At 39.8% G+C, this 16845-nt stretch overlaps 2 protein-coding genes across 2 annotated transcripts; both read left to right on the top strand.

Annotated features, from left to right (window-relative positions):
• The first annotated feature begins 1684 nt into the window (after window positions 1-1684).
• Window positions 1685-11064, top strand: npepl1 (aminopeptidase like 1). The gene is made up of 12 exons (XM_079680953.1): window positions 1685-1901; window positions 4001-4186; window positions 6916-7086; window positions 7226-7315; window positions 7422-7503; window positions 7645-7787; window positions 8092-8169; window positions 8257-8357; window positions 8555-8678; window positions 8853-9029; window positions 9506-9616; window positions 10435-11064. Exons 1-12 carry the CDS (start codon window positions 1752-1754, stop codon window positions 10591-10593), a joined length of 1572 nt encoding a protein of 523 aa, XP_079537079.1. The 5' UTR covers window positions 1685-1751; the 3' UTR covers window positions 10594-11064.
• Window positions 11065-12330: 1266 nt separating this feature from the next.
• ctsz (cathepsin Z) lies at window positions 12331-16800 on the top strand. Its single transcript, XM_079681587.1, has 6 exons — window positions 12331-12614; window positions 13542-13705; window positions 13907-14086; window positions 14331-14481; window positions 15379-15541; window positions 16118-16800. The coding sequence occupies exons 1-6, from the start codon at window positions 12490-12492 to the stop codon at window positions 16241-16243; spliced, it is 909 nt and encodes a 302-aa protein (XP_079537713.1). The 5' UTR covers window positions 12331-12489; the 3' UTR covers window positions 16244-16800.
• The last annotated feature ends 45 nt before the right edge of the window (window positions 16801-16845 follow it).

The raw sequence follows: 16845 nt of genomic DNA on the forward strand, positions 1-16845 counted from the left end.
ATGTACTGGCTTAAGCAGGGGGACACGTCTGGCACTGCAGGATTTGAGTCCCTGGCATAGTGTGTTACTGATGGTAGCCTTTGTTACTTTGGTCCCAGCTCTCTGCAGGTCATTGACTAGGTCCCCCCGTGTGGTTCTGGGATTTTTGCTCACCGTTCTTGTGATCATTTTGACCCCACGGGGTGAGATCTTGCGTGGAGCCCCAGATCGAGGGAGATTATCAGTGGTCTTGTATGTCTTCCATTTTCTAATAATTGCTGCCACAGTTGATTTCTTCACACCAAGCTGCTTACCTATTGCAGATTCAGTCTTCCCGGCCTGGTGCAGGTCTACAATTTTGTTTCTGGTGTCCTTTGACAGCTCTTTGGTCTTGGCCATAGTGGAGTTTGGAGTGTGACTGTTTGAGGTTGTGGATAGGTGTCTTTTATACTGATAACGAGTTGAAACAGGTGCCATTAATAAAGTTAACAAGTGGAGGACAGATGAGGCTCTTAAAGAAGAAGTTACAGGTCTGTGAAAGCCAGAAATTTTGTTTGTTTGTAGGTGACCAAATACTTATTTTCCACCATAATTTGCAAATAAATTCTTTAAAAATCAGACAATGTGATTTTCTGGATTTTTTTTTTTGTCATTTTGTCTCTCATAGTTGAGGTATACCCAGGATGAAAATTACAGGCCTCTCTCATCTTTTTAAGTGGGATAACTTGCACAATTGGTGGCTGACTAAATACTTTTTTCCCCACTGTAGCTATATGATAATTGAGTTTGTCTGATTGAGACAGGTTCTAATAGTGTTTAGCATAACGTTTTGCTGCAGGATGAACAGATTAGTGGCTTACACATGGGCCATTTTATATCAATACGCGTGTAAATATTTCCTAAAACCCACATTCCTCTGAATGCACGCCCAGTTTTACATATGACTATGGCTAAGATCAAACTAATAATCAGAGTACCGGTAGATTCTAAATTCATCTGGTAAACAAAACTGGTTTAGTTCTTAACTTGCAATACAAATAAATAATACATGAAAACATCAGATTCTTTACAGCGGAACGTAGTCCTGCAAAAATTAAGTTTGTGCTTTGGACCTTTGCAAGTTTCTTCACAATGAAGTTTGATAGTGCACAGCTCCTGAACCTTTAATTCAACTTTTAATACTGTTCAAATTAATGTATCCTTTTTTTTAAATTGTATTTTCTTTTGTTATGTTAATCTTACCTGTACATATTTGTACAGTAGTTTTTGGAAAATTACATTTCTTGCTTGAATCCATTATTTGTCATTGTTATTCCATTTTTAAATTATCTTACTTTGTTTATGTTATCAGAATCGGAATTCCTTCATTCGTCCCACAAAAGGGACATTTACGTTGTAAGAGCAAAGTATAGAGACGAAGAAAATAAAACACTATATTAAAAAAAGGCATGCACATAGTATTTTTTAAATACAAAATGATCACAATTTACAGAAGTACACATTCAGGTAGTAATGCACCAAGACACTGAATCAAATTCCATGTAGGCTATGTGAGAAACTGTGGCAATAAACCAGATTCTTGATTCTAATACTGTAGAGGGGTTTTGCTTCATTTATATCTTGATGTAGTTGCTTCTTGTTGCCGGTAGAGGTAGATAAAGATTGCAGAAACGCTCAGCCTCTATAAATGAAACTGTCCTCTCCCGGCCGCCGTCACCGGTCCGCTGCACAATGAACCGCAGGTCTTCTTTACCATCAGCTAGCTACTAAAGATGGCGAACGTGGTGCTGGAGTTTAAGGCTTCAGCCGGGGACTCCGAGCCCCAGAGCCGCCCGGTGCTCATCATCGGACAGCAGAGCAACCTGCAGAAGGTCTCCTGGAGCCAAATCAAAGGGAAACTCCAGCCGGTCGTTAGCAAAGAGGTATCAATGAAGGAGATTGGTTTGGTGACAGCTAATGTTAGCGCTATGCTAATCTAGTTTAATGAATGTAACGTGAACAACACGCTAGGTTAACTAGTCCCAGGTATTATAACACGAGTGAACCAGGTATTTAGACAATTAGATATAACAACAAGCAGTGGTGGAAGATGAAAGAAGACATTTTACTTTAAAAGTACCAATTACTACATTTAAATGCATACACACTCTGCAAAAGTGGAAGGATCAAAATGTATTTGGAGAACCGAAAGTAAGTAGGCTACTTATTATCTTGTAAATCTGGTTTCAGATTGTAATATTATTCTAGTTAAGTTTATTTCAGATTTATATTTTTATATAAAATATTACTGAATTCAAATTCTTGTTGCACATTTTTTGCACACATTTTATGTGCAGTCTCCTACATTTTCTTCACCAATTTTAATTACTTTGTATACTGCTTGGTAGCCTAACATTAATGCCTAATGATGCATTTATATAAATAAATAATAAATAATCAAAATGTACCAAGCAACTTGTAAACGGGTATAAAATAATTGAAATTATTTCATATTTGCATCTAAAACATAGTGGCGTATAAGTAAAAAGTAGCATTACATGTTAAGAAATGTACTCAGGTAAAGAACAACTACATCAACAAATGTACAATGAGTTAACGCTTGTTTTGGGTGGCACTGACAGGTCTAGACCCTGTGCAAAGTCCTCCAAAGGTAATTGTTCAAAGGTGACAGCCAGTCTATAAAGTCTAAAGAGAGTGTCTGTTCTTCTCAATTTCCTCTGACAATGATTCACCAACATTATAGTTCTGCTTTTTGATCTTCCAGGGGGGCAGAAGTGCTATGCCATACTTAAGCTGGCAATTGTGACACAGGCTGGACTCTTTGAAGCCTGTCGGTTTTAAAACTCATCTTCTATTATTATTATTATTATTATTATTATTACACACTCTGCAAAAGTGGAAGGATCAAAATGTATTTGGAGAACCGAAAGTAAGTAGGCTACTTATTATCTTGTAAATCTGGTTTCAGATTGTAATATTATTCGAGTTAAGTTTATTTCAGATTTATATTTTTATATATAATATTACTGAATTCAAATTCTTATTGCACATTTTTTGCACACATTTTATGTGCACAGTCTCCTACATTTTCTTCACCAATTTTAATTACTTTGTATACTGCTTGGTAGCCTAACATTAATGCCTAATGATGCATTTATATTAATAAATAATCAAAATGTACCAAGCAACTTGTAAACAGGTATAAAATAATTGAAATTATTTCATATTTGCATCTAAAACATAGTGGCGTATAAGTAAAAAGTAGCATTACATGTTAAGAAATGTACTCAGGTAAAGAACAACTCCATCAACAAATGTACAATGAGTTAACGCTTGTTTTGGGTGGCACTGACAGGTCTAGACCCTGTGCAAAGTCCTCCAAAGGTAATTGTTCAAAGGTGACAGCCAGTCTATAAAGTCTAAAGAGAGTGTCTGTTCTTCTCAATTTCCTCTGACAATGATTCACCAACATTATAGTTCTGCTTTTTGATCTTCCAGGGGGGCAGAGGTGCTATGCCATACTTAAGCTGGCAATTGTGACACAGGCTGGACTCTTTGAAGCCTGTCGGTTTTAAAACTCATCTTCTATTATTATTATTATTATTATTATTATTATTATTATGTTTTTGATCAAATTAACCGTTCTCCCTAATATTGAAGTGATGAGTCTTCAGACCCTCCAAGCTGCACATACACACACTTCGACACACTGATTATGACCACAGCCTCACATGGTTTATAACGAATGGTACTATTTTTTATTTTTTTTTATATATTATTTTTAAATATAAATCAGTGTGCCAGTTATTTTTAGATGCGCTGTTTATTCCACAAAAAATGTTTAATTGCCCCAAACATTTGTCCAAAGCCAAAAGAAAGCCATGAATGACTAATACAATGTTCTACTTATCTCTTTCTTTTCTATATTAGTGGTCCATATTTGCCTTTTCAAGTTTAAGTTTACTCTGAAACAATCCTTTAGTCAACTAATGTATTTCTGCTCCACTGTCTCTTTTCTCAGATCTGGCAGGCGGCTCTCAGTGGTTTGACCCCGAACCCCACGGACAGCTGCCCTCTGTACCTGAATCATGCTGCGGTGGCTGCCCTGCCTCCACGTGTCAGCAGGCACAACAGCCAGTCCTCTGCCAACTTTGTGTCCCGCCTGGTTCGCTCCAGCCTGCCTGGAGGAAACAACCGCTGTATTGTGGTCAGTATCTAAGGAATTGTATTTGTTCTTGCCTGTAACCTTATAGGATGAGGGTTTGTTTTCCTTTTCTCAGCTCACCCAAGACGTCAGGGAGGACTTTAGGCTGGATCAACTGGGTGCTAGGCCTGTCACGATAATTCATTTTGTTGGACGATACATTTTCCTGGAAATTATTGCGATAAACGAATAATATTGTCTGCACCAGTGTAAGACCATTTTAGACCACTGACATAATGATAATATATAATAATAATTCAAGTACATCCTTTCCTTATCCTTATAAAATAAATACATTTAATTATAACAAATTAATTAAAATCACACACAACCAAAACAATCAATTAAATAGACTCAGGCTGGAAAACAGAGGAGCGACATTTCGCCACAACTGCGCCGATCACTTGACTTTATGCAGGCAGCCAGACAGAGGGACATTGTACGAAAAGTCAGCACACTCAGCACGGATAGTGCAACATGATTGCAGCGTCCAGGCAGCTCCCGTTCGAGCATATGCCTTGAGTTGCACATAGCTCCAACGATCCATCGCACGCACGCACGCACGCAATTAACTATGGACAATCATGCGATTAAATATTTTAATCGACTGACAGACCTAATATATATAAATAAATATGTGACCCACTCTATTGAAATCAGTCGGAAGTCGCAACGGCTCATTTCAAAATAAATGTGGATTTGCGTAAAAAACTATTTTTTCGGGATTCGGGTGTTTTGTTTGATTTTAAACAAACAAAGTCTTGTCTTTCAGAATACTAAACTTTTATTTCCAAACTCACAAGGTAAATACATTCTTTAAGCTTGTAAAGGGAAGATGACAGGCAATCTGCTCTTCCGCAGCGCCGCCCCCCCTCCCTCCGGCTGACATTATGAATGTAAGCATAGAGTAATCATAAATAACATGGCAGGGTCCGTTACAGTTTGTTTTCATCTGATTTCAAATAAACAAAGTCTTGGCTTTCAGAATATTAAACTTGTTTCGGCAAATTCAGATGATAAATACAACTTTGAAGCTTGTAACGGCATAATTACAAGCGGAGAACGGAGTAACTTTACGTCACAGCAGGCATAACAACAGCCGGTGTTTCTCGTGAGGGTTTTCTCGTGAGGGTTTTCTCCGGGAAACAAACGCAATACACATAAACGCAAAATTACACAAACACACACACACACTCGCAAGCTTCTCCCAGACCAGTAATCCAAACGGAAATATCTTCCCTCTGTAGTATTTTGATCATTTGCTCCGCTAATAATCAATCAGATCGATGGATTCCAGAGAAGAGAAAACTTTGAAGGTCTTTTTCTCAAAATGATGACTCGGTGACAGTCATTATATAATGTGACATATTTCGCTTAATATTTGGAGTACAAAAACAATCCTGATGTCATCATAAAGCTTGGAATATCCTCTTTCCAACAGTGTATACAACTCAAAATGTGTCTTCGGGTCAATGCGACTGATTTCGATAGAGCAGAGGAGCACACATTGTGTCACAAGCAAAAAAACCCTCCTTAAAACAACAGTCAAGTGTACAGTCAAGTGTACAGTCCACTGTCCATACAAAGACCCAGATGCCTCAACAGGCCATATCCAAATCTGCACAGTATTTCAAAGATTTAGAGCAAGGAACACCAACATGTTTGCATTGTCGGGCAAATGCATCTTTGAAACTGTAGGGAAGGTGGGGGCTCCCCAGCTGCCGTGGTTGCTCCCAGCTGGGAAAACGGAATGGGTAGGTTGTGTTTCAGGTGCAGTTTAAGGTTGGTCGTATTGCTAGCTTTTGTTGCTACCTTTTTAAAACAAAGGCAACACACCGCCCGGCTCATTCAAGTCCGTCGGTTCGCCTCGTTGATTTGGCTTAAATCCTAAATATTCCCACACCGGAGATGTGGTATTAGGTTTTGCAACCAATTCCATTTAAGTTAAAATACCCCTCGAGTAAGTCACACGTTGTCTCCTGCTTGTCTCTATATTATTCATTTGGCTGCTACACTGCTGCACGCGGAGTGTCCTGACCTGGCTGTGTGTCAGGACAGCAGCCATAGCGCTCCTGGCTAAAATGCTGGTCACATCCTTATGCAAAGAAACACGCATGTAAACGGCAATTTATCGAGCTCAGAAAAGTTATCGAGTCCATTTTTATTTATCGTACGATAAGTCAATTTAATGATTATCTCGACAGGCCTACTGGGTACCATCCTTTTTTATAGCCGTTTTCTCATATGAGTTCCGGAGAACCAGGTCCACATCGGCCCCACGCACACATAGTCACCATAAACAACCAGGTCTCATGCGGCTCCTTAAATTTGTCTGACCAAATGCTTAACCCTTACTGAGACAAGTTTCCAAATCTCTTTGTTTCTCCAGTTAGACATTCCAGTTTCCATCCAAGTAAATCAACATTCTTGACTTTTGGATGTTTGATTTCTTCTTGGCTTTACGCCATCCATGATAGAAAGGTCATCAACCTGCCCACTCCCTCGTGATGAATGCCCAGAGTACACGTGGCTCTATTTTCTTTTCAGTACATTACACAGACAGATTATGTTTTGATGATTGATTGCATACAGTTTTTCCCTTGTTTTGACCATTTCAGGATTGCAGTGCGTTTGTGAAGGGGCCTAAAACTCCCTCACCTGAATCCGTCTCATCCAGTGTAAGGGCAGCTTGTGTGACTTGTGTCTGATATGAGTGTCACCTCCCTCTCCAGATGGTGTGTGAGCGTTCAGATGTGTTTGCGTCCTCCTGTGCAATCGCCAGGGCCTTCCCCATTTTCTCTCGCCGCACCACTTCTTCACGCAGGGCTGAGAAGAAACACGTCACCGTGGAGATTATGATTGTCGGGGAGGAGAACAGTGCTCTGGATGTCGGACAACTTGAGGTACTTCTTGATGATAGTCCTTTTTTTTTTAACACAATCTTTTGAAGTCCTTAAAATGTGACTACTACTGTATACTTAGAAATAGCATGTTTTAGAACTGCAGCCTGCCATAGCTTAAGACTTGTTTTTTTCTTTTCAGTGTCTCGCTGACGCTGCTCATGGAGTGCGGATGGCAGCTCGTATTGTGGACACACCATGCAATGAGATGAATACAGATCACTTCTTGGATGTAAGTAAACTGCATCTCTTTTGGAAATGTTGACCCTTGAACAACAACATGGTTATTTTTATTTAGCTTCAGCTGCCCCCGCTACAAACATTCATTTCTGTTTCAGGAGATCAAAGCTGTTGGAGCTGAGCTTGGAATAACTCCAGTGATCATTCGTGGAGAAGAGCTGAAACACAGAGGATTTGGAGGTACATTGTCTGTGATCATCTTATAACAGGACATCTGACATCTGGAAAAACTGATTTACTGTATCTGGCCTTTTTATCTCAATGTTTTTTGTTGTAAATATACATTTAGATGTCTCTGTTTTCTTTCTCTCTACCTTGTAGGTATCTATGGAGTGGGAAAGGCAGCAGAGCATCCTCCTGCACTGGCGGTCCTGAGCCACACTCCAGTAGGTGCGACCCAAACCATTGCATGGGTGGGCAAGGGCATCGTGTACGACACCGGAGGACTCAGCATCAAGGGAAAGGTAATCCTGTTTTTCCTCTGGAGAAGTGATACAAACCTCAGACACTGTGAAACGCCAACGTGTTCAGCTTTTCTTCTTGTATCAGTGATCTGTTTGCACATAGTTGCTCTGGCATACACCAGTTTATGTAGTGCCTTATGCAAATAGAACACTTGAGCTTACTTAATTTGCAGGGATATGGTTTTCTGATAAGTTTTTCTGACTCTGCTGGGTCCTTTTCTGGTCAATAAATGCTAGAAGTGCAGCCTTTTTAAAATCCAAAATTAAATTCTCTTTTCCTCATAAATAAATGTTTTTCTTGTAGACCTCAATGCCAGGAATGAAGAGAGACTGTGGTGGAGCGGCTGCCATTTTGGGAGCTTACAGAGCTACTATCAAACAGGTGAGCTTTCGGATCATCTGTCCCAACTGTTCTGTCACTCTGCAGCTCTTGAGTTGTTTTAATCAGAATATCGTCTCTTTGCTCCAGGGCTTTAAAGACAACCTCCATGCAGTGTTTTGCCTCGCAGAGAATGCAGTTGGACCTACTGCCACACGGCCTGATGATATCCATACTCTCTACTCTGGAAAGTGAGACTCTCTTTAATACTAATGTATCAAATGACATGATTTGATTTGAAAGTGCTGTCACAGTATGACTGCACGGATTAGTCTTGTGACTCATCAGTCTTTTACACCATGAGGGATATTATTTTACAAGCTATAACAAATCAACAGGAATAAATATGGGCTCTGGTATTTAAGGAAAGTGTGTTTTTATTTTCAAGGACCGTGGAGATCAATAACACTGATGCAGAGGGCAGGCTGGTGCTGGCTGATGGAGTGGTGTATGCCAGAAAAGACCTCTCTGCTGATATTATTCTGGACATGGCCACACTGACTGGGGCACAGGTGGGTGATAGTTTTGTTCAACCTTACATGGCAAGTATGAACAGGCGATTCAACCCCTATAACAGGAGAATAGATATCAAACATGTTAACCAACACAGCTCCTGAAAAGACGAAAACCATCAAATCAACTTGACCTTCTAATAAGCTTTGTTGTTTGTTTGTTTTTACCTGCAGGGGATCTCCACAGGGAAGTACCATGCTGCGGTGATGACTAACAGTGAGAAGTGGGAGGTTGCATGCGTGCGCGCCGGCCGCAGCAGCGGAGATTTGGCCCACCCTCTGGTCTACTGCCCCGAGCTGCACTTCAGCGAGTTCACCTCTGCCATGGCTGACATGAAAAACTCTGTGGCAGTAAGTCACAACATACTTGCTCCAAGGTTTTTGAAGCTCACCTCCTTATCTTTTGCTAAGTTTTGTTTACCCTCTCTACCGGCTTTCGCTGCTTGTTTAGTACAAATAAAGCCTACAACAATGTTTTTCTGTGGCCATATCAGAGCCATTCTGGAATATTTTGTGGTGGAAACTCTACTTTAAGGGCAACAAAAAAACCTTCAAACCTAAATTCATCTTGCAGATCTTTGGAAATGTTCCATTAGAATGGTTCAGTGTAGATTATTATAGCAGGAAAAATTGCTATTTTTGAATTATTCCATATTTAGCAGCTGAAAACAGTATTGTCCGCAATTATGGTATGAAAACTTAATGTATGGTTTAATCGATTATCAAAATGGTTTCCTAACTATAGGTGGACTAATTGTTGTGTCTAGTTGCATATATTCATTTGATGTAATCATGTATTGATGATGTTCCTTTTCTTGTTTTGTCAGGACCGGGAGAACGCCCAGAGCTCCTGTGCCGGACTTTTCATCGGCTCCCACCTGGGCTTTGATTGGCCAGGTGTCTGGGTCCATGTGGACATCGCCTCCCCCGTCCATGCTGTGAGTAACCATGCTTTGGTGTGCTGGGCTGATATTGGGCCATTAGTTAGGGATTTATTTATTTTGTACCTTGTTTGGATGCTTGTTCTCTGCTGCCTTCAACTGGCCTGACAAGATATTTCTTAAGCTGAATCATTCACCGCAGCAGAACAGGAGTGACAAACCGATTTACATGTTGCTCTGTAACTTTGGAGTCTGTAAATATTGTTCAAACGTTGTCTGACTTGAGCTGCTGGTATTCTGTGCCAGATTTTGATGTGCACATAGACCTACAGGGTCACGTTTACCCAACTTCTGATATAAAACCTCTAGCCAATGTGCGAGGTCCTTAACAAAAGTCAGTGTAGTCTACTATAATATTACTTTTTCATGGCCTTTCTAAACGCTTCTGGGACATTTGTGACACACTATACTGACTTTATCTGGGCTATCACTTTTTATGACCCGAGTGTAACCAAAGCAAAACATAATGCATGTAATGTAATGGGTTCTTCTTTGGACTGTGCCAGTTGTTTTACTAGCATGGGCCAAGATGTTTTACCTGTAATCCTGCTGACAGACAAACCTCCTTGAAGGTTGTAATAGTGATCCAACGCTGTCCTGGTCTTGTGATTTAGCTTGTAAACAATAAGACTCATCACATGTACTGTAGTTAAGCCTGCAGTAGATGTTCTTATCAGCAGCTCATTATTTTCGTTGAATGTAACAAGGTCGGATGTCTCAGTCACATTAACCCATTAAGAAGATAACTTCAGGGTAAGTTTACAGTAAAGACGCTGAAACCTGAACCATGATTTGTCTGTCTGTTGTCTCTGCAGGGGGAGCGTGCAACAGGATTTGGCGTTGCTTTGCTGATGGCCCTGTTTGGTCAGGCTTCAGATGACTCCATGCTGAACCAAGTGTCTCCTCTGGGTGCAGCCACCAACACGTCTGAAGACAAGATGGAGCGTGACTGCAAGAGGCGAAGACTGGTGTAGAACAAACAGCGGCCAACTCCACCAACCCTGATCATGACACACCATATAACATAACATACCATACAGTTAGAGTTAAATCATTTAAAAACTGATTCAACTTCCTTTGTTTGACAATTCACTGAAAAGTTTGGTAAACCATCAGTAAATTGGGTGTGTATGTAATACATGATAAAAAGCAGGCCCTTACTGGTATTTGTCCTCATTACTTAGCACTTGCTGCACTGATCAGCTCTATAGCTTCTTGATTTTTCAATTGCTCTTGATAAAATTGCATTGATTATAAAATCTTCATGAAAGAATAAATAAATCTTAATTGTTTTTCAGCAGAGTATTTTGTAAATGTCCATCTTTTACTGTAAAGTTTTACCTTGTAAAACATACACCTTGTTTTTGCTATCCACTTCATCAGTAGGCATTGGTGTTGATACTTTAATACAATCAAGAATTAAAGGTTTACATGTTCTTGTGAAACATTGCTTGGTTTCTCTTTTTTGGTAACCACTGAAATTCATATTCGCCCTGCTGATAATTGGGTTGTGTAATGTCTAGAGTCTAGACCAATTTGAGGAGTGAGTGTTAACTGTGTCGGAGGAGTTATTCACACGTGCTTTGTCAGCACAAAATGCAAAAACAAGAAGTTAACTTTAAGTAAGTATTCAACAAACTCAAGCAAAAGTAGGTTTTTCCACCCATGTGACAATCATGTTTTCCTTCAATAAAGGCTGACCTCTGCTTGTGAAGTAAAATTCACCTAAATGCTGACACAAATATATTGTGCATGCAAGCTTTTAGGAAAACTTATTTTGCTAAGAGATTACATTTAAAGCACTCCTCACCTCAAGTTTATTCTTCAAAATAACTTGTCAGTTTCCTCTCAGTTTTGCTGAAATCCTATCTTTATTAGACCATCTGTCAATGTCAATTTTGTTAGTAATTTGTTTTTAAATATATTGACTCCAAAACAAACAATTGGCATCAACTTTATGTGCAAGTCTTAGTTCTGAGAGTTTTCTGCCGGTATTTTTGTGATGACTGGTTTGAAGACCTCAACATTTTACAGTTGGGGATACAAATCTTTATAATGGTGAATTTCAAAGAACAGGTGTGAACAAAGTAAGGGCATAAAAGTGGTTGACTCAAACTGCTGACATAAAGTTTGCAATAAACTGAATGTCTACTATATTTTACATAACAGAAGTATATTTTTGCCTTGCAAAGTAAGAAAAAGGGTTTTGCCTTTCAGCAATTTCTTTGTCTTGATTTAAATAGTTTCCATAGCATGTGACCAAATGACTCCATATAACAATGCGGAATCGTTGACAACTACACTGGACAAATAGGACGCACTCCTTTTATGTGTGTTTTATTGCTTTTATACTTTATATGAAAATGTATTAAAAAAATCCGCAGTTTTTTTATTGAAATATATTAAATTGTTTCAATGTCACGTGACCCAGTGAATCGAACTGGAGCAAAAATAAGGATATACCAAATAAATGCAGCGAATTAGGATGCAACTCTTATTGGATTTAATTGATTTAATATTATTTAATATACTCGCACTCTTCTTCAACAACATATAATTCTGCCCTAATTTTCTAGTGCTTATTGTTTATGTACAACTGTTTTGTAGCAGTATCTTTATATTAATTCCCCTTCTTGTAATATACAAGATCCTTCTTGCAACAAAAAAAAACAACTTCCTCGTAAAGCATGTGGGATGTGATTTACTGGTCACATGACTGCAGTTTCGGTAGCGGTTTATCACATGAATTATCAGCACATAGTTCCTCCACAGACTCACTCACCGGCTTCGGTCTCTACTAGCGACATCTGAAAGCCTCCTCTCCCCGGTAACAGAAGCTTAACGACCGCCGGCCGCTGCTCGGTGTAAATATGGCTCTGACCGGTTTAGTCCTCCTGTTTTCGGTCGTTTTGTCCTGTGTGAGCGCCGGAGTGTTTTTCAACCAGAAGCAGCCGTGTTATGTCCGCTCCCCGAGGAAACACGACTTCGGGCTGAAGTGAGTTCAAACTAAGACATATTTATAACAAGTTAGTTAGGGGTTATGTAGGGGTGTTACACGGTAATGTATGTAGCTGGCTAGCTAACGTTTGCTAGAAATAGCTGTTAGTTGCTTCATAAAGATAAGGGAACTTCATGTCAACAAGCCCCTGCAGAGGGACTCTTTATCTAACGTTATGTCATGCAAATACTTGGGTGTAGGGAAATAAACAAAAGTAGCTGGAGAGTTATTTCGATTCAAATGGGTAGTTTTTGTTTACTATCATTCTTGTTTTTCTCTAAGTATCATTACTTGCAAGTACAATTAAACGAAATCAAAAAATGATTGTAAGTGACTTTCATTTTCGGCAAATCACGAGTTATACTGAATCACAGGTTGAGGAAGTTAGCATGCTCCCTTCCCTGCAGTTCAACCAAAGCAGTATCATTCTCAATCTTAAGGAGGAAATGCAAGGTCAAATGGCACAAATATACGGAAGAGGATTAGGGTCACATGAGAAATGATTTGGGATATGACCAAAAGTAAAACAAAAATGATTTCTGTATTCAAGCTCAGAATTCTGACTGTTTTCAGAACTGACATTTTTTTAAACAACTTTTGGTCACATCCTAAAAATAAATCATGTGGTCCTAGTCCTCTTCCGTACAAATCAGTTCCATTATTCCAGACATCATGTTATGTCAATATGCGCCAGGAAATAGCCAAAGTAAAAATAAAAATAAATCCCAAAATTGCAGATTTAAAATGACACCACCTTGGACATTAGACAACTGTTTTGGAATTGTATTTTTGAATATCATCCACCAAACAATTAATTGTGATAATAATAATCTGTAGATTAGTACAAATATTAATCTTATTTGCAGTCCTAAATGTGTGTTGCTGCTACAGATCTAATGTATCTAACCACTTTTCTATTCACAGGACTGCTCCTCGTCCTCATGAGTATTTAAACATTTCTGAACTGCCAAAATCCTGGGACTGGAGGAACATCAGTGGCACCAACTTTGTGAGCACGACCCGCAACCAGCACATCCCCCAGTACTGCGGCTCCTGCTGGGCCCATGGCAGCACAAGCGCCATGGCAGGTACAAATCAAATAGCTTTTCGGATCAGGGGCTCAATTATTTTGGGTTGTAGCAGGTGTAAAATAGCAGCTCCTCACATGACTCTTCAGACACATCGGAATATAGCATCGGAGTGCCACTTCCTCTTTGCACAGAAATGATTAACAGAAACTGCTCTGGTTTTCAGTAATTCTCATTTCTCTGTGTTTGCTGTGCCACCAGATCGTATTAACATCAAGAGGAAAGGAGTGTGGCCCTCTGCTTATCTCTCAGTCCAGAATGTGGTGGACTGTGGGGACGCCGGCAGCTGCCACGGAGGAGACCACAGTGGAGTGTGGGAGTATGCGAACAAACATGGCATCCCAGATGAGACCTGCAACAACTACCAAGCTAAAGACCAGAGTAAATAACTTTATATTTTAATAAATTAGACACTGTTTCTCTTAAAATGTAAGTATTCAAAGTCAATATGAATATTACCAAATCATTATGTCTAAAAGCAGCCTATTACATTAGTAATTCCATATTAAGACACTTTCTGGGCCAATGAGGGTGATTCTCAATTGTCTTTTGGTGCACAGAGTAATGTTGACAACACTAACCTCCAAAGTCTGAGCTGTAACATGTTCTGTGTTTCTTTCTATAGCGTGCAAACCCTTCAATGAGTGTGGCACCTGCACCACCTTTGGAGTGTGCAACATTGTGAAGAACTACACCCTGTGGAAAGTGGACGATTTTGGAGCTGTCAGCGGGAGGGAGAAGATGATGGCCGAGATCTACGCCAGAGGACCCGTCAGGTTTGAAACGTTTCATTTTGTGTTACGCCCAGAATGTACAAGGAAAAAAAAAATAGATAGCAATGCTTACCCGACACGACGAGAAGAACGGAAGGACCGGACGGACGAGCCCCCAATTATGTTGCGCCCAGGCGAACCTAGGCACAGCACAAAGTTGCACTCTCCCCACTTTTCCCACTCCCAAGAACATGGACACCAAGGCAGAGAAAGCGTTTGGTAATTTAATATCAAATCAGAATCCAAAAATACTTTCACAAAAACATGCTGAAAGTCTTTTTACAAATATAACAAACAGGAGTAACAAAACCACAAAACGAATGAACCTTTAAGGCTTTAACACAAATATCTTACCTAACAAATGAGAAGAATAAACGTACAGGCTTCTTACCTACTCTAACGTAAAACAGGAGAAAACGAATAATCCAAAAGAAAAAGGGTTTTGCACTCCTGAGAAAATAAATCGTGTCTACAAAGAAAGGTTTAGCAGCTTTTCTTCCTACGGTCCCACAGCAGAAGAGAAGGACCGGTATACGGTAAAGTGTGGGTGCACAACAGGACAGCGATTTCAACACATGCGGATTAGGAGAAGTTGCGAGCAACAGAGGAACTGCATGGCTGCAGCTTAAATGCTCCCCTCTTCTTCAGGTGGACCAATCAGCAGGTCGAAGGTAGCCAATCAGCTAACGGGCACCACCTGCTTGCTCACTCACTCACACACACTCACACACAGGAGGGAAACATATCTACACACAAATGAAATAACGACCCAGGGTCGTAACATTTGGTAAACATTATGGCGTTGGCCTCATCCTTTTTTTTGTGTGCTTGGTTTCGTTGTGCAGTATTTCAACATCTTTCTGTTTTTATATTTAAATCTGCTCTGTTTGTTTCCCCCAGCTGTGGGATAATGGCCACAGACACGTTGGATGCATACACCGGAGGTCTGTACATGGAATATCAGGAGGATCCTTCCATCAACCACATCGTGTCAGTGGCAGGGTGGGGGGTGGAGAACGGTGTGGAATACTGGATTGTACGCAACTCCTGGGGAGAGCCATGGGTAAGTGTTGATCTAATGAAGAACTTCATACAGTGCAATAGGATGTCACTTCAAACCCTGAAAATATTGTCAATTCAAGAACAAATAAAAGAACATGTTTTAGTTATTAAGAGATTAACAGGAAGCGCAGTTTATCAGCTACATTGAGACTGTGTGGATGTTGCCTGATCCTGGGCTTCCTTTAGCTAAACTCTGACGGCTGTTTTGTCCATAAAATGTCAAGAAAATACAAATTGGCCTTTTTGTAGTGTAATTTTCCAAATTTGTGTTGATATCTTTAAATTCATTGCTGTTAAACTAACAAAACTAATATTTATTAAAGATATATCATTTGTAAAAACTCAAATGGCCCCACACTATGTCACCAAACTCTCTCTTTTGTTATTGATTTGACTGAGACCCGCAGTGGCAGACAATTACATATTTTTTGGTAAAGTTATTACCACTAACCAGCACAGCCTCACAATTGACAAGCAAAAAATCTTAAGCATTTTTACTTGAAAAAGTATAATGATGATTGACCAATAATCCAAAATTGTGTCTGTTTCACCCCCCCCCCCCCCCCCCTCTCCACAGGGGGAGAAGGGCTGGCTCAGGATCGTGACCAGCGCCTACAAGGGAGGAAGTGGAAGCACCTACAACCTGGCGCTGGAGGAGGACTGCATGTACGGAGACCCAGTGGTCCCCAAGGGATATCTGTAGATGAACCAGCGTCACTTCACACATCTTCCTGTTTCTGGTAGAGGGATGGCTTTTATGTGTAAAAGTTGAAAAGGGAATATGTTCAGATTTTTTTCCACGAGGTCTATTTTCTACACTTGTTATCAGAGGATCAAAGTTCAGTGCCATGGTCTTCCAGCTGGATCTCAGACCTGCTTGAATCAACGTACCACAGATAGTGATTACAAATATACATTTATCAGAAGGGCTGAAACACAGCATTGCTAATTTCTGCTAAATTCATGCTCAGCCTGCTGAAAAGCCATATTAGAGAGGGGAAAGATGCAAGACATTCTTCGGGTTTTTTTTTTAGATAAGATAATGCAAGCTGACTCAGCCAAAGAACACAGCTTATCATTTGTCCTGCACTGCTCCAACAATGAATGTTTTTAGTGTGTGGTGTTTTAAAGTGTGCCTTACATGCACTGGCAGTTAAGATGTTGATATCATTTTCTTTTCACACAATCTAAACATATAAAAAAAAGGAAAAGTTTTTTTTTTTTTTTTAAACTGCCAATAAAACACAACTTTTAAGCTGATGTTCCTCTCTTTACCCGATTCAAACATGTCTGTAAAATATGTCC

Source organism: Notothenia rossii, assembly GCF_949606895.1.
Source record: "Notothenia rossii genome assembly, chromosome: 5".
NCBI lineage: Eukaryota > Metazoa > Chordata > Actinopteri > Perciformes > Nototheniidae > Notothenia > Notothenia rossii.

What these genes read in the sequence shown, in the direction of transcription:
- ctsz (XM_079681587.1), top strand. Translation starts at nt 12,490, where the DNA reads ATGGCTCTGACCGGTTTAGTCCTCCTGTTTTCGGTCGTTTTGTCCTGT. An exon ending in AAACACGACTTCGGGCTGAA is followed by an intron (nt 12,615 to 13,541) that starts GTGAGTTCAAAC and finishes TTCTATTCACAG; the next exon opens with GACTGCTCCTCGTCCTCATG. An exon ending in TACGCCAGAGGACCCGTCAG is followed by an intron (nt 14,482 to 15,378) that starts GTTTGAAACGTT and finishes TGTTTCCCCCAG; the next exon opens with CTGTGGGATAATGGCCACAG.
- npepl1 (XM_079680953.1), top strand. Translation starts at nt 1,752, where the DNA reads ATGGCGAACGTGGTGCTGGAGTTTAAGGCTTCAGCCGGGGACTCCGAG. An exon ending in ATACAGATCACTTCTTGGAT is followed by an intron (nt 7,316 to 7,421) that starts GTAAGTAAACTG and finishes TTTCTGTTTCAG; the next exon opens with GAGATCAAAGCTGTTGGAGC. An exon ending in GAAACACAGAGGATTTGGAG is followed by an intron (nt 7,504 to 7,644) that starts GTACATTGTCTG and finishes TCTACCTTGTAG; the next exon opens with GTATCTATGGAGTGGGAAAG.